Source organism: Pongo abelii, chromosome 9 (genome assembly GCF_028885655.2).
Source record: "Pongo abelii isolate AG06213 chromosome 9, NHGRI_mPonAbe1-v2.0_pri, whole genome shotgun sequence".
Classification (NCBI taxonomy): Eukaryota; Metazoa; Chordata; class Mammalia; order Primates; family Hominidae; genus Pongo; species Pongo abelii.
The window spans coordinates 85,315,741-85,337,392 of record NC_071994.2 but is presented as its reverse complement, the minus strand read 5'-3'; the positions used below and the strand labels follow the sequence as shown (position 1 = coordinate 85,337,392).

General features: G+C 39.1%; 1 protein-coding gene across 4 annotated transcripts in view; it reads right to left on the bottom strand.

Moving 5' to 3' along the window:
- Nucleotides 1–21,145, bottom strand: part of PCF11 (PCF11 cleavage and polyadenylation factor subunit) — a 29,033-nt gene extending 7,888 nt beyond the window's left edge. The window contains exons 1-11 of one of the 4 annotated variants that reach the window (XM_009246889.3): nt 20,472–21,145; nt 16,665–16,790; nt 14,257–14,445; nt 13,720–13,914; nt 11,402–12,516; nt 10,812–10,995; nt 10,223–10,706; nt 8,121–9,688; nt 6,005–6,101; nt 743–862; nt 128–233 (exon numbers count right to left, since the gene is read on the bottom strand). In XM_009246889.3, the coding sequence (XP_009245164.1) occupies nt 128–233; nt 743–862; nt 6,005–6,101; nt 8,121–9,688; nt 10,223–10,706; nt 10,812–10,995; nt 11,402–12,516; nt 13,720–13,914; nt 14,257–14,445; nt 16,665–16,790; nt 20,472–20,663 (4,376 nt within the window). In that variant the 5' untranslated portion in view covers nt 20,664–21,145. The remainder of the gene's footprint in view (nt 1–127; nt 234–742; nt 863–6,004; nt 6,102–8,120; nt 9,689–10,222; nt 10,707–10,811; nt 10,996–11,401; nt 12,517–13,719; nt 13,915–14,256; nt 14,446–16,664; nt 16,791–20,471) is intronic. The other 3 variants (XM_009246890.3, XM_009246891.3, XM_024254892.3) reach the window with 3 other exon arrangements.
- Nucleotides 21,146–21,652: the final 507 nt, after the last annotated feature.

The window sequence follows — 21,652 nt, the reverse complement described above, 5'->3', positions numbered from 1 at the left end:
ACTTCCTAAATGTTAAAACAGTAAAAGGGATAAAGGGAAAGGGAAAGCACTAATAGTAACAATGGCCACTATAACAGTGTTATTAAAGTCACTGCCTCTTTATCTTAAAGAAAATTAGATTACATACTGTTTCAACTCTTCAACTGTAAAATTAGTAAGATCTGGAACATCTTGATCTTCATTTTGATCTTCCTCCTCTTCAGGGGGAGGCTGAGCAGCTACTTCACTTACTTCTTCAATTAAGAAGAGACATACAAATTTATTAATACCATTCTCCATGTATTCTTTACAGAGGAACACTATAGTATTATAAGCAAATAGAGAAATCCACCTAGTCCATTCAGTGCTTCTGATCTCAAGTTTACTGGCCAAGGAACCTAATACAATTTTTTATTTTGATATGTGATGTTAACTCTGATCTCTTAAAAGTCATCTATAATAAAAGTCATTTATTTCATCAATATTCAAAACCTTTTCAAAAGTTAAATTAACATACAATTACTGGTAAAAAGCCTGCACATTAGGTATGTTAGTTAACTGAAACACATGTCCACTATAAGTTAGTTCAATCTTAGGAAATCTAAAAGAATTTCATTATAAACCAAAAATAAAAAATAAAAGCTATACCTAAGAATTCAATTATTGTAAGGACCTTTATCATAACTTATATCATTATATTACATCATACATCTCAAAAACTTAATGAAGCTTTGTGTACATTTAAGTATAAAATCACACTTACGTGTTGTAGCTGAATCAGTTTGGGACAATTTGAGAATTCCTGTTTTTAGCAATTTTGAAAACAATTCATTTACATCCACCTGACTGAGATGATTATCAGGATATGCCTTAGGGAGGGCTCCTAACAAAAAAAAAAAAAGAAAGAAAAAAAACACTTTTAAAGTGAATGTAGAACTTAAAGATGCAAATTATACTAAGCATTTTTCAAAGTTTTCTTCAAGGTGTCCTGCCAACAGTAAATTTGACAAAATCTAATTTATTAATAAGTTTAATTTCAAAAGCCGCTAAGATTATCTTTTCATTTAGGTCTACAATTCAGCATGACTTGAGAATATATTCTTTTTTCCTTTTTTTTTTTTTTATTATACTTTTAAGTTCTAGGGTACATGTGCACAAGGTGCAGGTTTGTTACACAGGTATACATGTGCCATGTTGATTTGCTGCACCAATCAACTCATCATTTACATTAGGTATTTCTCCTAATTCTATCCCTCCCCCAGCCCCCGACCCCTTGACTGGTCCCAGTGGGTGATGTTCCCTGCCATGTGTCCAAGTGTTCTCATTGTTCAATTCCTACCTACAAGTAAGAACATGCGGTGTTTGGTTTTCTGCCCTTGTGATAGTTTGCTTAGAATGATGGTTTCCTGCTTCATCCATGTCCCTGCAAAGGACATGAACTCATCCTTTTTTATGGCTGCAAAATATTCCATGGTGTATATGTGCTACACTTTCTTAATCCAGTCTATCATTGATGGACATTTGGGTTGGTTCCAAGTCTTTGCTATTGTGAATAGTGCCACAATAAACATACGTGTGCATGTGTCTTTATAATAGCATGATTTATAATCCTTTGGGTATATACCCAGTAATGGGATTGCTGGGTCAAATGGTATTTCTAGTTTTAGATGCTTGAGGAATCATCACACTGGAGTTGAGAATATATTCTAAAACAAATGCTGACAACACTGAAAACAATGACCCTTTATGCTCCCTTCTCCCACGCAATGCAGCACCACCCCTATCTCCAACTTTCCACCTTTCTAATTCTCTCTTCTAAGTACACTGGAAAAAGTAGTTTTATATAGATGAAATAGTTTATTACCTCTTAGCACTAAGCCTAAGTGGAAGTACTCCTGACCTCAATGCTCCCTGACGTAACAGGAGAACTGAAACAGGGAGATGAATCAGATGGCTCAGAGTATACCTGCTTCTGTGACCTTTGCTAAAAAGCATACTGCCCTTGCAAAGCAGCTCAAGCTATTGCCAAAAAGATGTCATGGTTACTAAAGCTTCAATAACTTGAATAAATAAGATAAGCCTAACAATTTTGTTTTGCTTGATAAGGAATCCTCATTGGTGAGGAATCATTCCAGTCTCATATTTTTCCAAGCATATTCTAATAATTGTGATTCTTTTTTGTTTTGGTTTTGGTTTTGAGACGGAGTCTCGCTCTGTTGCCCAGGCTGGAGTGCAGGGGCACGATCTCAGCTCACTGCAAGCTCCACCTCCTGGTTCACGCCATTCTCCTGCCTCAGCCTCCAGAGCAGCTGGACTATAGGTGCCTGCCACCACACCCAGCTAATTTCTTTTTGTATTTTTAGTAGAGAGGGGGTTTCACCGTGTTAGCCAGGATGGTCTTGATCTCCTGACCTCATGATCTGCCTGCCTTGGCCTCCTAAAAGTGCTGGGATTACAGGTGTGAGCCACCGCGCCCGGCCATAATTGTGATTCTTTAACTCAACTATGAAAACAATATTTTAGGCCAGGTGCAGTGGCTCACACCTGTAATCCCAGCACTTTGGGAGGGCAATGCAGGTGGATCACCTGAGGTCAGGAGTTTGAGACCAGCCTGGCCAATATGGTGAAACCCTGTCTCTACTAAAAATACAAAAATTAGCTGGTTTTGGTGGCCCATGCCTGTAATCCCAGCTACTCAGGAGGCTGAGGCATGAGAACCGTTTGAAACTGGAAGGCGGAGGTTGCAGTGAGCCAAGATCACACCACTGTACTCCAGCCTGGACAACAGAGCAAGAAGACCCTGTCTCAAAAAAAAGAAAACCATATTTTAATGTATTTGTATGTCACTATGATGCATCTCACTACACCTATACAGAAAAGTTCTGAACCACTAAAAATTCCTCTTAATGGCAGAAATTCAATTTGCATCCACATACACATAATCCCTTAACCACTGTATACTCTACATTTATCACACTGCCTTATATATCGTAGGCTAATTAATGTCTGTCCAAACTAAATGTCTGAATACATGAATGAACAGATCAACTTCAATAATCAATTACAGTAACATTTAACTCACTAGTTTAACCTTTACTTTCCTTTAAATTAGCTATTTATATGCCTAAGATGCATAATTAGCTATTCACATGTCTGAGGGCAGCCAAGTCTAGTAACCAAGAGCATCAACTGTGGAACCAGACTCCTGGGATTTTAACCAGAAATTCCACTTTCTAGTTGTGTGACATAATCAAGTTCCTTATCTATGCCTCATCTTCCCGTGCCTGTAAAAAGGGTAATAATAGTTCCTACCTAAGATTGTTATGAGGTTAAATGAATTAATATTTGTAAGGAACTGAGGTGTTGGGCATTATATTTGGTTTTTTGTTAAACCAAAAAAAAAAAAAAAAAAATTCAATAGCCTTTCTACATTATAAAGCTCTTTGAGGCCGAGTGTGGTGGCTCACGCCTATAAACCCAACACTTTGGGAGGCCGAGGTGGGAGGACTGCTTGAGTTCAGGAGTTTGAGACCAGCCTGGGCTACACAGTGAGCACCCTCTTTAAAAAAAAAAAAAAAAAAAAAAAAAACTTTAAAAATAAAAAGAAAGCTCTTTGAAGGATGAACCATATTAAATTCATCCTAGCATACTGCCTAGCATACAGCAGATGACTAATATATGCCTGAATGAATAAATGAACATGGGTATATTTCCTATTAGAAAACAGATGTTTACACTTTCAAATTAGAGAAGGAACCTTGAGAGAAGCTAAATATAGCACACTGAAAACTGTTGACACATCTTTTAAGAGTAAGAAGAACTTGAAGAACGAAGACACACCTAATGTCCCATTCAATACCCCCAAACAAGGGGAATAATTGTGATTTCCTCTGTGACACTGCTATGTCCTGTACACATACACATTTAACCCAAGGTTGTAAAAGCAAAACAAGGCTGGGCACAGTGGCTCATACCTGTAGTCCCAGCACTTTGGGAGGTCAAGGCAGGTGGATCACCTGAGGTGAGGATTCAAGCCACCCTGACCAATATGGTGAAACTCTGCCTCTATTAAAAATACAAAAATTAGCCAGGTGTAGTGGCATGTGCCTGTAGTCCCAGCTTCTGGGGAGGCTGAGCCCGGGAGAACTGCTTGAACCCGGGAGGCAGAGGTTGCAGTGAGCTGAGATCATGCCACTGCACTCCAGCCTGGGTGACAAGAGCAAGACTTGTCTCAAAAAAAAAAAAAAGAAACAAGAAAATATGTAGTTTCTGTAGAGCATCTCATGCCACTAACCCCAATATAAGAAATCCTCTGCTCAACAACAAAAACTGAGTTCTAAAGGAAAATACATTAATATAGTACTTGACAAGTTACAAAGTACTTTTGCATATATCATTTGATTCTCAAAAAAAAAAAAAAAAAACAGACAAATACTGATACTACCATATCATGTTTTTTTTTGGTTTTTGGTTTTTTTTGAGACAGAGTCTCACCTCTGTCGCCAAGCCTAAGTGCAGTGGCATGATCTTGGCTCACTGCAACCTCCACCTCCTGGGTTCAAGTGATTCTCCTGCCTCAGCCTCCTGAGTAGCTGGGACTACAGGCACGCACCACCACACCCAGGTAATTTTTGTATTTTTAGTAGAGACGGGGTTTCGCCATGTTGGCCAGGATGGTCTCCATCTCTTGATCTTGTGATCCACCTGCCTCGGCCTCCCAGAGTGCTGGGATTATAGGCGTGAGCCACCATGCCTGGCCCATATGCTGTTTACACAGGAAAAAAACTGAACCTCAAGGGAGATACTTGCTTAAAGCCTGTGCATTTACAAAGTAACAGAGTAGAGATTCCAACCCTGGTCTTCTGGGCTTTAGATCCCAAATTCTTTCCTTCTCTTTTCATTATAGTAACAAAATAATAATAATAACAAATATTAATTAGTCATAATTGTCCATGTAGAAATCAAAAATTAAAAGCTTCCAAATTAATTGAATTTCTTGACACAATTTAAGGACTAATGTATAAAAAAGAGCTTGGCTAGGATTTCCTAATTACTTCAGAAGTTTTGGAAAACTCCATAAATTTATTGTAAACTGATTAACTCAATACTACAGTAAAGCATGTTTCTGAAACAGCTGTTTCAATGATTCAGAAATGAAAGCAAGTATCACTAATGTATATACTTCCCACTTACCACATATTAAAACTAAAATTCATTTTACCGGGCATGGTGGCTCACACCTGCCATCTCAGCACTTTGGGAGGCTGAGGCTGGTAGATCACTTGAGGTCAGGAGCTCAAGACCAGCCTGGCCAAGATAGTGAAACCCCGTCTCTAGTAAAAATACAGAAGTTAGCCAGGTCTGGTGGCGCACGCCTGTACTCCCAGCTACTTGGGAGGTTGAGACAGGAGAATCGCTTGAACCCCAGAGGCAGAGGCTGCAGTGAGGCAATATGGCACCACTGCACTCCAGCCTGGGTAAGAGAGCAAGATTCTGCCTCATAAATAAATAAATAAATAAAACTAAAATCCATTTTAAAAGTCCTTTTATCTAGTACTAAGCATCACCCCATAGTAACAAAGATGCTTATCAGTGAACCTGGCTAGGAAAGCCGCTTTTTGCTATTTGAGTGCCCATAAAAACACAAAAATTAATCAACTTTATTAATGCAGTATCCTCAGTATTCACTGAGATTTCTGAGGTCTGTCATTTATTTCATTCTATCTCAACACAAATGTCATACCTTCCCTCCCACTCCCAGTTTCCACCCAATAGGTTTCCTTCCCTCTGTTTTGTGGACTACAAGTCCCCGCTAACCATCTCTAGCTGTAAATAGGGTCAATGTGAATACACATCCACAATGTAAATAAACTTAGAAAAGGAACAAAAATATGTCAGCTAGATTAAATTTCTCTAAATTAAATATACCTTTGCAAAATTGTCATTTCCTAAAATTCACAAAGTTAGCTATTCAACAAAACAATAATCATTTGTCTTTTGAACACAAAGTTCAGAAAGTACATACCTGAAGGATTCTGAACAAATCCAGGATTTTGTGGATGAACTGGTAAAAACTGTTGTCCTTGACCAAAAGCTACTGGCTGAGCAACACCACTCAGAACCTTTAAGAAAAACCTTAATTTTAAGAACATGCTTTCTATATTTCACGTAAAACTTTTAACATCCTAATTACATAAAAATATTCATAGATGTCACAAGGCCTGGCTTATAAATAAACATTTAGAAAGGTAACTTGGCTGCGTCACTTCACTTCTAGGTCTTCTACAAACAGGAACAATAAAACCTTCCCTTATCTGTTTCACACAGGTATAAGTTACTGAGAATGGGTTAAAACTTCTTTGAAAAGTTTAAGGTACCTACTAGAGAGGCAAAGTAGCCCCCCAAAAAGGAAAATGTAAGACACCATACAAACATAAGGTAACTAGCTGTGTTACTTTACACAAGTCACTTTACCTTGCTGGTGCTTTCCCTTATTTTACAAATAGAAGAACTGACATAATGCAACATGATCTATACACAATCACAAGGGCTAGTTAGGAGCAAAACTGAGGCCAGAATTCCTAACCCTTGCCACTTTTCCACAGATATCAAAAGCCTGTTTTAATTAGCAATCTGAATTACCAAGCAGGTAAGCATCTTGCTTGGCCATCAACTTTGCACATGGTTATAGCTACATCACAAAGTAATCTTGTAAAAGGTCTTGTAAAAGATGTCAAAGGGAATGTTAAAAAATAGAACAGTCATGGAGCAAGAACTATACTGGCATACAAATACAGCATTTGCAGTCCAGAGGGAGGCAGGACTTCTACATATTGCTGGTATGTAAATAAATATCCATTTATAATCCTTGTTCAGTATACATGTGGACTTTTTGTGGTGAGTACACATAATAAAAACCCCACTGATTCTGTGTAATGTAGAAATAAGACTAAGTAAGTACCATTCTAGAGTATCTGTCAATAACAGTATCATTTCTTTCAAGGATATACAGTAGAGTAAATCTAGGCAGGCCAACTGTTTTTTCGTACCATTACAGATGAACAGAAGGACTACTTTCTATCAATAATGTTCCTAATGTACTTTTAAAATCTTTCTTATTTTGTATTTTCTTCCATGCAATCTTACTACTATAAAATAAATCTGTCATAGTAAGAAAATTTCAGCACCTGGAAAAGAAATAAAACTCAGCCCAGGAGAATTTCAGCACGCAAGCAAAAGTAGTCATTCGAAACCAACCGAATTAATCACAAATTATAAACATACTGCCTTAAAGTTGTTTCAGTATACATTTTAAAATGTATACAGAACAAGTGTGAAAGAATACCAACAGGTAACTGTGCATGTTTCATAACCAGACTGTATTTGGAAGGCTATTTGCTATGTTGACATTAATATCAAACAATTGTGTTTAACTGAAGTGACTGGAAAGGTGGTAAAAAGTAGGAAAAAAGGACCAAAAAAAAAAGAATTGTAGACTGTGAAAGCATGGACAAAATTTGATCTTCTTTTTTTGTTTGTTTTTTTTATTATTATTATACTTTAAGTTTTAGGGTACATGTGCACAATGTGCAGGTTAGTTACATATGTATACATGTGCCATGCTGGTGTGCTGCACCCATTAACTCATCATTTAGCATTAGGTATATCTCCTAAAGCTATCCCTCCCGTCTCCCCCCTGATCTTCTTATTTAACTCAGGTTAAGGAAATTCTTGGTCCAAGAACAGTCCAATCAGTTCTATGGCTACCTTAAAGCACATCAGGGCTCAACAGTTCTGCAATGTAGAGGTCTATGAAAAACACAACTGTATAATATCTCAAAAGCTTTAAAGCAAAACAAAACAAAACAAAACAAAACAAAAAAAAAAAAAACAGAGCTGGGGATGGGGGTTTGACTGAGATATTTCCCTAGATCCTGAAAGAGCTAAAATCAATTTTGGATTTAAGTTGCAAATTTTATCCCCAAAAGATGCTCATCCCACTTCCTCAGCATGTGGCTTTAGAGTATATTAAAAACTTCTTTCCAATCTACACAATAAACTATGTCTGAAAACCTTCCTAGAAACATTAAAAAATGGTTAACTTATCTGCATACAACGCAATTTTAGAATAACAGACTTACCTGTTGAGATGCCTGAATATTTCCTACTGTCATTGGAGCAGGTATATTGCCAAAGTTTCCAAATTGAGAACTCTGAAGATTTTTTTCATCAAAATAGTGTCCAGAAGCTCTGTTAAGTGGATTAGAGAAACTCTGGTTTCCAGGGCCATGTGGTCCATTAAAATTTGGTCCTTGAGGTGAATCAAATATTTGTTCATGTCTTTGGAACTGTAGTCCTTGGGATGGGGCATTAAAAGCATTGCCAGGTGGATCATTATATGGACCAGTCTGATTGAAAGATACTGATTCAAGCCTTTGTGAAGGATGATTGTCAAATCTTGTGCCTTGAAGACCAAGAGGAATATCAAACCGTGATGCTTGCTGATGTTGTGGACCATCAAATCTTTGAGGTACACCATCAAATCTGGGTTGAACCTGCTGTCCAGGTGGTCCATCAAACCTCTGAGGGCCTGGCTGACCAGGAGTCCTTTCAAATCTAGGACCTGGCTGACCATGTAATCCATCAAATCTTGGCAAGAGTGACGGCTGACCTGGCTGCCCATCAAACCTTAAAGCATGACAACCTTCAAATCTTGGACCACCTTGACCCAGAGGCCCTTCAATTCTCAGGCCACCTCCTGGTACAGAAGGACCCTCAAACCTCATTCCACCTCCTTGTTGAACTAAAGGGCCTTCAAACCTGATACCAACCGCTGGTTGACCATGTGGACCCTCAAACCTAAGGTTCCCACCAAGTTGATTATGTTGTCCCTCAAATCTCAGACCAGCTACTGACTGACCATGGGGGCCCTCAAACCTCATTCCAACCCCTTGCTGTAGCAAAGGGCCCTCAAATCTGATTCCACCTCCTGGCTGACCATGAGGTCCATCAAACCTAATCGCAGCCCCTGATGGACCATGACCCCCCTCAAATCTAAGTCCACCTACAGGCTGACCTCGAGGATTATCAAATCTAAGTCCACCCACAGGCTGACCATGAGGTCCTTCAAACCTCAGACCACCCACAGGTTGACCACGATGTCCCTCAAACCTCAGACCACCCACAGGCTGACCTCCTGGTCCCTCAAATCGCAAACCACCTGGAGATCCCTCAAACCTCAGACCAGGGGAACCTTCAAACCGAAAACCACCTCCTCCTGCTTGACCAATTGGGCCCTCAAACCGCAGAGGTGTCCCCACTGGTCCTGGAGGACCTTCAAATCTCAAAGGACACCCACCTCCTAGCTGACCTTGTGGCCCCTCAAATCTCAAAGGGCCTCCTCCCCCCATTTGTCCTGGTGACCCATCAAACCGAAGGGAAGCTGGTGTGGGAGGTCCATCAATTCGAGGGCTTAATTTATTGGGTCCTTCAAAAATCATCTTCGTTGGGCCATCTCTTGCTACTGATGGCCTACTAGGTCCATCAAATAACGGTCTGTCTTCAGCTAAAGCTGTAAGTCGCTGATTTGTATCCAGGCCGGCGAATCTTGATGCTGGGCTATCTACAAATGGTTTATCTGAATCTTCGTATCGAGGTCGCTTAAGTGGAAAACGATCATTGAATGGAGATCTCTGCTCTTCTCGCACACCTTTTAAAAAGGAAAAAAATTATTTTCACTAAATCTAAAGTTACCTTAAAATCTTCTATTTTCATATGAATGTTTATCCAAAGATATAACTATCTCACTACATTAGAGGGGCAGGAGAGACAGACAGCATAAAGCAGCAGATAAGAGGATGCCCTCTAGAGTCAGACACACCTGAGTAACAAAAAAATTCCCAGCCTATCAACATACTAATTATTTCATTTTGAGAGCAAGTTATTTAACCTCTCTTTTATTTCCTATCTGTAAAATGGGGAGAATATACACTTCATTGTGTTGTTGTGAGGATTAAATCAAATTACATATAAAAAAAACCTAATGAAGTACCTGACACACAACTGGCCTTAGAAATACTAGCTCCCTTCCCTTCCCTTTCCTTAAAGGGAAAAAACATAACAAAATAAATGGGAAAAAAATGGTAATCTGAACAGTCACAAAAATCCATCCCCACTTAGCTTGTTCATTTTCCCTTCACTGCTGTGTGATTCAATAGGCATAATCTGATTTAACTTTTTCTACCTTTAGCAGAGACTTGCTCGTCATGTCTTCTCCGGCCCTCATGGGGTGAAAGATTCTCAGCATAAGTACGACTCCCAGATATAGGAGAAAGACGTCTTGCTCTTTCACTAAATTGTTCTTTTCTGTCAAACTGTGCTCCACTATTCCTACTTGCATGTTTACTTTTGGATGGCTCACATTCTATTCCAGACAACAAGGCATCAGTCAAAGGGTAGTCAAAAATATCAGGATCTAAGAGATCAAGTCTTGGAAATGAATGCTGAACCTGTGTCCTTTTCAGTTTTGCTTTATGTTCATAGTAGGTTAATTCAGCATCAGATAAGAGAGGTTTCTTTTTTAATCCACCTTTATTTTCTTCTGTAGGACTATCCCGTACATTGCATCTATGTTTACCTTCTTGATACTGAAATAGCTGTCGAATTTGATGCACAACAACAAGGAAGTCATCCTGTGTAATTTCACCAGATGCTAAACGTTCACTCGTCTGTATAGGGGTGATAAAAGGAAATAAAATATTTTAAATATAAAAAAATACCAAAAAATAGACGATAGAGAATGATGACTACATGGGATTAATCATAGTAACTACCTTTTGAAGTAATTCTCTTTTGCTTGCAAGAGTTAACTCTTTAGGAATCTGAAGATTGGCATCTACACTTAATCGATGCTGTTGCTGCTTTGGGGCTCGAGGTGATAAAATTCCTTTAGTGCTTGACCAGCTCTCCCTATGCCTCAGATGAGGAGGTTTACTATGTTCATCAACCTGTTGTAAGCTGAAACCATAAAAGCAGTATGTTACATTGAAATGTTTTTTTAAAAAATACTCAGGACCATATTTAAAGATTCTTTTCAAAGGATATGGTTAAAATGGGCATATGTAACCACAAAAAGTAATTAAATGATTAAGAGCACAAAATATGAAATCAGCAAAAACAGATATGAATTCTGATTCTTGCATGTCCTGGACTGCAGCCTTAGGTAGATTAGTTAACCTTTCTAAACTTCAGTTTCCTTATCTGTAAAATAGAAATAATAATAGTATTTAACCCACAGAGATGTAAGAATTAGATGGAAAAAAAGTACTAATAGCACCTAATAAACATTTTCCAATTTTTAAATTAACACTATCTTTTGAAAGATACACACTACTACACTTGACTTAAAATGTTAACATCATACCTTTTATTTTCTTCCCAACCAGATTTCCATCTTTTGGCAGACTTGGAACTTTGCCAGTTTTCTACATTCTCCTTTGGTTCAGTGCCTGACTTTGTAGAATGCTGATTTGTAGTTTCTTGTGGTCGCTCCTCTTCAGTCTTTTTCATTCGCCTTGGATCCCGAATATCCTGTTTAGTACTTCTCTTAGCATTTCTGTCTTCCCTAGAAGGTGGTGTAAACTCTTCCATATGTGACTGCTTAGCTCCAGATTGGCGAATCTTTCCAGCTTTAGGTGTCGATGTTGGAGACATACTTCTTTGCCTTCGTTTGGGTGACCGCCTATCTCTTCTCTTTGGGGAATGTATAATTGGTGACCTAGACTTGGGTGATCGAGATCTTGATCGCTTTCTAGCACTCGATCTCCCTGGTTTTGTCCCCTGTTTTTCTGACTCTTCTGTTATTGTATCCTGTTTTTGTACAATGCCATTTATGATTTTATTTCTACTTCCAGCCAGTCTGTGTTCGGATGACTTCATGTGCTCATCTTTATCCTTTTTTTCTGCAGTTTTTCTCTTCTCTTTCACATCATCATCTTTGCCATCGGTCTTATCCTGAAGATGTTTTTTTAATCTTGGATCTCTCTTGTTCATATCAGACAACCTCATACTTTCCGATTCTTGATTTTTCAAGTCTTTTGTGTGAGATAATTTGTTTTTCAAAGGTGATGGTGATTTCGATTTCGATTTCGATTTTGAATCTGATTGGTCAAGTTCTTTCTTGGTTATTTTTTCACCTGATTTACTTTTTTCTTGCTTAGATGAATTTAGTTTTTCAGAGGGTATAGTTTTACTTGTCTTAGTATCAGACTGGTTTAATGTGTTCATTAGAAATTCTTTCCTGTGACTTTGATCTTTTCCATGAGAATGTTGGCTTATCCTGTTCAGACGAGGATCCCGGTTAGTTCCTTTCAAATCCTGAATTTGTAAGGATGGTCCTGGACGGCTTTTCTCAGATTGCACAGGAACCTGATGAGGAGCTTTAACTGCCATAGGGGGAATCTGTGAAACATGTAATTTGGATGGTGCAGATCCAGGACCTAAATTGGATGTTTCCTGCTGAACACTAAGAGAAACTGCCTAAAACACAAAATAAATGTTCATGTTAACACTGTAAAACATGCAGATTGTCAAGAAATTGCAAACAACTGAAGAAGATAATGTTGTATTCAATAAATATATTTATTCAATACTATATTTAAATTGTACACTTATAATGTATAAATTGAGATTACAATGAAAAGAAAAAGTCCATGATTTAAGTTGCCCATTATTTCTTACTAGTATTTTTTGAGATTTTATAATATAATCTCTAAATAGAATGAAAAAAAATTGTTTCTCTTCCTAGTTATTCAGGATTCTGAGCCATACTGCTCCTAAGAAATTACTAAATCACTACACTCTGGCTGCACAAGAATCAGAGTCATTTCAGCTAAATTCTAAGTCCTAAAATTTAGTTTCTCCCAAAGTGGTGCTATTAATGAACTTATAAAATTCTGCCTTCCCGCACCTCACTGTCGAATAAGCTCAGATGCTAAGCAAAATAACTTAGTATAAAGTCATTTATGTGTAGAAAGATATCATCTTCCTGGCCTCCTTAATTTTGTCATTTCCGCTCATGAAGCATAAGCTCATAAAACATTAAAGACCATGCAAAAATATTTGTCACAACATGCCTACCATCTTGGGACTGAAATATTAAGTCCACATAATGTAATGATTACACAAAATTAAGATGCTACTTTATAAGATAGCAATCTAACAGAAAACTATTTGGAGGAAATAGTGTAGTTTTGTAGTTTTTGGGAGGTTTTCTTGACACAGAGTCTTGCTCTGTCACTCAGGCTAGAGTGCAGTGAAGCAATCATAGCACACTGCAGCCGCAAGTGATCCTTCCAACTCAGCCTCTCGAGTAACTGGGATCACAAGCATGCACTACCACACCTGGCTAATTTTTTTTTTTTTTTTTGGTAGGGCCTCACAATGTTGCCCAGGCTGGCCTCAAACTTCTGAACTCAAGCGATCCTCCCACCTCGGACTTCCCAAGTGTTGGGATTACAGGCATGATCCACTGCGCCTGGCCTATGCAGTTTTTAATCAAGTGAATTTTACAATAAAGATATAAAAAGTATAGTCTAATAAATATACTGATTTGTAAAATAAAAGTGAAAAAAGAGTACACTATTAATAAAAGTAACATGTTAATAAAATTCAAACATAAACATTACTTCCCTATTGTTAGACAGGTTTAAAATATTTAAAATGACAATCTCCCTTACTTACCAGTTGTGCCTTAGCTTGCTCTAGCTCAAGCTCCAGCTTTTTCTGCTGAAGTTCTAACAACTGTTTTTGCTTTGCCAGTAACTGTTGCCTTATTAGTTGTTCTTGTGTAAGATTCTTTTGTATATCAGGAACAATTGGAGGAGTGGAGATGCTAGGGGAACTGACCACTGTACCAGGTGTTGAAGGCTCCTCGGGCTGTAAGAAAAGACAATTTGTTTAAAAAAAACATATCAGCTAAAAAGGAAGCTAGGGAGTAAATAAAAATTATCAGCTTAACTCTTAATATTATCCAAATTCCTATCACACAGAAAACTTATCAGAAATTTAAAACCCAAAATAAATGTTACATAATACCTAAACAAGGTGAATATATTTCTAAATAAAAATTCCAAACATATACATAGTATTTTTTTTTTTCCAAATTGAACCAATTCACTACAGAGTATTCTATTTTGGCTTTCTGGCAGTAAGTTCTGTAGAAGAATTCAAAATGTGATACTTAAAAGTATGTTACTTACTATTCATATTAAAACTTACCGATTTATTTAAAAATTTAGGATTCACATGGATGCTAGACGTATTCACATTGGGGGGCAGAGGTTTAATAGGCCAAGCAGGATCTAATGAATTGACTCTGACATCCAGGGCATAAAGTTTCTTCAAAGGGAATATTTCATCCCATGTGGAACGTAACTTAAATAAACTTTTCCTAGTATTTTCATCCACCTAGAACAACAGAACAATTCTATGGCTTGTTAAGTTACTATAGAATATTTTATATATTAAATATAAGTTATATAAATCTGCTCTACTTCACATATAGAACTGTACTACCCATTGGTAAGTATATACAACAGTAATAATTTATTAAAGGTGCATTTCTCCTTCAAAAACAGAGTAATTAAAACCATTTTCACCTAGCCTTCATGCAAGCAACAAACCAGGTGAGCCTTTCTATATACAAAACATTCCCACATCTTAGAGCTTAGTATAATATTCCTAACGTTACTTTTTCTCTGGGGAAAAAAAATATAAAACAACTAGAAAATATAAAACTAAAAAACATAAAACTAGAAAAATTGATTACCTGATGGCTTAAATGTTTTAAATTATTTACATAGTAGTACAAAGTTAAAATTAAAGCAAAACTATCTCACTAACCAATGCTCAGCAATACTATACGGTTGGGTACATAGGAACAAGATATTGCGGTGTGGAAAGCACTTTAACAACTGAAATTCACAAAATCTTAACCACTGATAAGCCTTAGTTTTAAATAACTTATCTGTTCAGGTTTGTGATGGCGTAAAAATTTTTAGAAAATTTGCCATTGCCAGGCACAGTGGCTCACGCCTGTAATTCCAACATTTTGAGAGGCCGAGGCAGGTGGATCACCTGAGGGAGTTCAAGACCAGCCTGACCAACAATGGTGAAACCCCGTCTTTACTAAAAATACAAAATTAGCCAGGCATGATAGCTCATGCCTGTAATCCCAGCTACTCGGGAGGCTGAGGCAGGAGAATCACTTGAATCCGGGAGGCGGAGGTTGCAGTGAGCCGAGATTGCGCCATTGCACTCCAGCTTGGGCAACAAGAGCAAAACTCCATCTCAAAAAAAAAAAAAAGAAAAAGAAAGAAAATTCGCCATCAAGAAACCTAGGACTTGGGAAAACTGAGATTTTCAACATTAGGATAGACAGTAAAGCCTTAACTATATTCATAAGTCTTCAGATAATAATGTATTTATTACAAGGTCATTTTAATCAACTGTCATATTAATGCCCAGTTAGACTCAGTAAAGGTATGCTACCAAACACCCAAGTGAATTTGAACATACTGAAACCGAAACCAAGAGGTTGGTTAAGCTTCTCCTTAAGACTACAGCCTCTGGTTAGCAGTATTCAGCAAATGTCTACAATATTCTATTAATAAGCATTTTAATGCTATCTGATATAGAGCTTTCCAAATTTCTTCTGCATGTACTATTTCTTTTCTCTAAGAACTTAAAAACATTTCTCAAATAACAACTACCTATTTTCTAATAAACATGTAAAATCTAATACTGAATAGTTCTTCCAAAAAAAATTCCAATTCTACAAATCTGACAACTGACACACAGGTGTTCATCTACTAAAATATAATAACTACCACCAAATATTGACGTTAGGAAACAATCTTTAAACCTAAGTATCTCATAAGTGCTTTTTTGTTCAATGTGAAAGATATAGCCTGACAGGCAGAGAATTACCTCAGCAAATCCCTTGTCTTCCTCAACATAATACTGCTTTAACCAAACCACCATGTTACAGTGTTATGGAAGAAATTTACAATCTCTAGATATGAAAAATAAGCCTACTTTCTGAACACTAAGGTGGGGGGAAAGGTATTTCCAGAATAACCTACAGCGATTAACTGATCCACCATTCACACATACCAACAACATTCACCTAAAACATACTTGAACAATGTAACAAAAGAGTAAACATTTCCAGAAAACAAAACAAAAAAACACAGAAGTTTCAGGAACCAATCACAGGTTGAGACACTGAGGGATTATACTTTTTACCTCCCCAACAGAACAGTCAACATCCTAACACCAGAAACGTAAACAATGAAATTTTAATTACTCTTGACGATTTCAGATCTTTTTGCCTGGTTTATAAGTGATGAAACAGATGTTCAAATGAACAAACTCTATTTTTTTAAAAAGCACAATTCTAAAAGCAAATCCATCTGTTCTTAAATGGATAATGTAAACCCCTAGAATCTGTTCTAAAAATCTAACATAAAACATTAACTTCAGCCTCTTTGAAATGGTACTAACGATAAATGTCCAAAAGTATAAAACATTTCACCACCCAAGAAAACCCAACACAAAGCAAATATTTATTTAATCAGGAACACATTTTTTTAAAAAAACGCAAATGTTTCTAAATGCATATGTACCTTTTCAAACACACAAATAAATGTTGCAACTAGATTTTTAGTAAAGGCAGTGAGATACTCTCTTCCAACGTTTTTCACAATAGAATCCATAAGGTACATAACAGGAAGCTTCTCTGAGGAAGGAGCCTGAATAAAAAGAAACTGAGAAGTTTAGTATAATGAATTACCACCAAATAATTATTTAAAAGTGAGTTTTTAAACCTACAATACAGACCTCTATTTTTGTTGATACTAAATATTTTTGAAGTAATCTTTATGAAACTTAAGTGTTCAATCAAGTTCTCAACTCTTACAATCCTTAGTTGAGCACAAAAAAGCTCAGAATTACCAAGATGAACAACAGCTGTAATCCCTAATATACTCATTTAACACTCAATGAAATTTCAAGTTCATGTGGTAAAAAGACCTGTGTTTTAAGTGACAAAAATAAGGAGGAGGCGAGGGAAAATTACTTTATATAATCCAAGTGTCAGTTTTGTGACCCATATTAACTTACAATGGTGTGCCTACACTCAAAGCAGTTTTTAGACCTCTTGTAGAAACTAATTTCCATGGGCATATTTCATATGTTCAAGTCTATGAAGCTTTTGTTACCTGTAAAATCACTAGGATTACTTCTCTATAATCCAAATGAACAAAAATTAAAAACACTTCACCTAGGAAGTCAATGGCAAAACACTGAAACTTGCACACGAACATGCAGGAAGTTGCAAGTTTGTTACTCAGACAAGAAAAACTGGATGGAGCAGCCGCTGAATCATGTAAATCAGGTTGAACTTGACTCTGGAAACCAGGATTTGTCCTGAAGATTTTCTTCACAGACTGGACTCTCCGCCGAGATATTTTCCTCTGACATGCACAAACCAGGGCTTATAAACTTGTGCAGAGCCACTGTGGCGATGCTGATACAGGTGGCCCTTTCCAAAGTAAAGAAATGTTGCCCCAGTTCAACTGCAATGCCTACCCACCACTGGCTTTTAGAAGGCACAGCAAGCTTCCAGAAAGCATCAGCAGGTTCACAGACTTGTTGAGGAGCATTAAGACACACCATAATAGTTTTAACTCTGACTCCAAAGGAGCACCCATGATTTAAAAAAAAAAAAAAAAAAACTTAGGTTATCCCCATTTACCCACCCCATGTGTATAGGAATCTTAACCCTGAGTACCACTTACCCATAGCTGCCTGAAGCTAGGGTAGGCTCACAGTTCTGGAGTACACAATGCCATCATATATAATAAAACCAATTGCCCATACAAGTGTGTGGAAATGCTCTTGCTTCTGATAACACCTTTACAACCAAAAGTTGGCTAAGGAAAGCTCTGAATAACTTTGTATGAAAAATTTCTTTTAAGGTACTGTCTAATAAAAGGGTTCACCCACTGCATGTGGGTCAACTATATTAAAGTACGAACATGTCAAATGGTTTACTGCTGTGTCTTTACCTTACCATGTCATGTTTTACACCATTTTAGTCATTATTGTACTTATGAAGATAAACAGGCTCTCTTAAACACCAGTCTGTTAAGTAGGCTAATTTTTTATTGTACAAGTGAAGTCCTTATATGTATTATTTTTCGCTACTGCTCTCTCCTGGGAGGAGTCAAATTACGTGTGAATCCTTTAAGTTTAGTAACGCAGAGAAGCTAAAGAATAAGGACACAAACATTCACCTCCAAAACACAAAACCAGGCCAGTTTGCTACCAAATAACGGAAATCCCTCCCCTCACCCTCGATCCCAACCCAGATTAAGATAGTTCCCCCAAAGTGACTTTTACATCTTTTCCTCAATCTGGCTTTACAAAAATAACCAGGAAACGTGTGCCCCCAAAATTTCAGCTGTCTTTTACCAGCAAATAGCCCATCTATTTTCATCACTGTGTAGCGATATACAAACACAAGTTTTATGTGGTTACTATATTCAGCATTTAGTTTTCGGTTCTCGAAGGTCTTCCGGATCCATTAAAAACCAGAAAGGAAACTGTTCCTTGAGTGACAACCTGAGCTGCTAAATATTAGGCGCTGAGGAATATTAAATCCCAAGATACGAGGTAATTAGATTTTAAAAATCAATGTTTTTGCCTTAAAAACACAAGTGCTTTAAGGCATTTAATGTCAAGTTAAGCCTTCAACAAGGCAAAAACTAAGTTTTCATGTCCAAGATGTTTGTGGTATCAATAAACAGCATGTTGAGTATGAGGAATGCTTCCTTTTTAAATCTCATACTTAAAAAAAAAGCTGTTTTACATACACTTTCACAGGAAAAAAGTGAACGAAAACTTGTATCTTAGCTGTCACACTGAGCATGATAAACTTGTTGAGGCCCTTAAAAGGAAAAAGGAAAAAAACCCTTCCTTTTCGTCCTCTTTAAATTATGAAAGGACCACCTGAAACCGTGTATCTTGTGAAGAGGTTTACCCAAAAGAGTGGATGGAACCTAAAGAAGAATGAACCCAAGTCACTTAAAGACTTTTGTTTAAAACACACAACCACGTAGATAAAAATAAGTCTTGGAAACAGATTCTACACCTTACAAAGGTAAATAAAAAAGACAAATACATATTTTATATGTTTTATTCACAAATTTTATAATACCAGTCACACATTTCAAAACCATTTATTAGAGTCAGACCACTCAGTTTTACACTAGACAGAAACCGTCTCTAAACAATATATTGGTGGTTGTTGTTAAAGTGGCCTTTAAAAAGGGGTTCACTCTGCTAAAAGGAGGCTCATCCTGATAATTGCAATCACTAACAACTAGAAAAAACTAAACCGTGAGTACAAGCTTGAAAAATAAAATGTAGCACTGGGACGCTGTTAAAACTCATTATAACTAAGTTTAACAGTAACTTTACTTAAATGACATATCGCTCCCATATGAATCCACAGAAGAGGAGGACTACAGGGAAATATAAGGTGGCAGAGGACCACTTCTATCAAGGGGTAAAGAAAAACACTCCTTCGCTATCAGGGAAGGGAGAAAAAGAGAAAAGGAAGAGGAGGAGGGACTGAACTTTTCAGAGAAACTGCAAGTACTTGTTACCCTCTGGGCCAGTTCTCCACCTACAGGTTGGATAAGATCTCCTCCCCCCACCCAAACCCCACCCTCAACCCCACTTGCCCCTATTTTGGGACCAATTAGACAGACCCTCCAATAGGAGAATAAAAGTTATATCTAGCCGCCCCCACCCCAAAATGGGGCTGACGGGAGTGAGCAGCTGCCTGGCTGGCAGGGAATGGATTCTCCTCTCTTCCCTTTCGCATCATGTGCTTTTCAGGCGCCATGTTGGGCTCCTAACAGGCGGCTGCTCCACTCGGGGCCAAATCCCTATTCCCACCCACCAACAGCTCGCTCCCAGGTCCCCCTTCACCTTCTTCCAACCCACAGAACACAATTACCAAAAAGGGTGCTGGGGGAAAATGGGAGACCCTCTCTCCCACTTCCCAGGGGATTAAAATGGCTTATGTTAACTCTTACTTCCCCAAACCACAAACTGCCTTTAAGTCTCCCCCACCCGAAAGGGCTCTATTCAAAGCGTGTGTGTGTCGGGATATACAATGCGGTGGCCTAAAAAGGGAGTTGGAAAGCGGAAGTGGGACTCCACCCTTTATCCTCCCCACTCCCTCCCCCTCAGAGGCCCATGCTCGAAGCCTGGGCCAAAGACCGAGCCTAAGTTGGAGGGGGGTGGGGGGTTGGAGAGAAGGAACACTGTCCCCCTTGGGATGGAAGCGAGACCTGGGATGAGGCTGACACTAAAATCAGGGAGTATTAGAAGTAATAGGAGGCTGCGGGGTGTATAAAAACCTTGGCGGTTTGGGCCTCGATGAGAGAGACGATCTCCTTGGCGAAGGGCAGGTTCTCCTCGGCTAGAATGGTCAGCATATTGATGTGCGGCTTGCTATTGAAGGTCAGGTCTTCGAGCGATGACTGATAATCCCGACAGGCGTCCTCCCGGGCCCCCGCAGCACCGGCCTCGGCCGGCGTCTGCTCTGACATTGCGCCGCGGCCCCCCTCCGAGGTCCGCCGCAGCTGAAGCTGAAGCCGCTCTGGATACCCCGCCTCCCTTCCGACTCCTCTTCCTCTCCCCGGCTCTCTCGCGGCTCCGGCTTCACCACATGCTGACCGCGGAGGGGGGATGGGGGACGACACAGGGGGAACCTCGGGTATGAAACGCCTCCGTCTCGCGGGTGATCTCCGTCCACTTCCAGCCGCCACAGAAGCTTCTTTCTCCACAGACACAAAATGGCGGCGGCAGTGGCGGCTCCAGCTCCGAAAATGTCTGTGTTCCCAACCGCTGCGTCGTGCGAAATGAACTAGGGGAGGGGAAATGTGCGGTAAAAGGGCGGGGCCGCTGATAAAACCAGGCGTGATTGGCTGGCCCGGCAACGACACGAGCCCCGCCCCTGGCCCTTCCGCAGGGCGTCCTGGCACCGCCTTCTTCTCCGGCCTCTACCCGGACTTTCGCAACATCTACTGCTCGGAGGTGCACTGGAAAAGACGGCCCTTCTCATTGGCCGATTCATAAGGGACTGTGCGGTCATTTGTTACCATAACAACCCATTCAGGGAAGCCAATAGGCCTGGGAAGGCAGTTCGCGCGGCCCAACCCAACCACTTTAAGAAGAAGGCTCAGCCGTCCCCTCTTCGTCCCTCCCTCTAGCTTCCCAGCCACTGAGCAGGCCTGTCAATCATCTTTCCTCCCGCCTGCCCCGTAGCTGCTACCGACGGTGGGGGCTGGAGGGAGCGGAGGCTTTCTGCCGTCGCATCCCTTCTCCCTTAGCGTCTCAGGTGCTCTGGAGAGCCAGGGCGGGTGCAGCTGCTCCTCTGGGAACTGGGAAGTAGGAGGGAGGTGCCGAATTTACCCGGAACTTCGGAAAGCACTGCTGGAGTGTTTATTCCAGCACGCCGCTTCCCACACCCACAAAAATACCTAGGCGAGCTTGCCTGACTTGAATCCCCAGGAAAATGCCTTTTATTTAGAGGTTA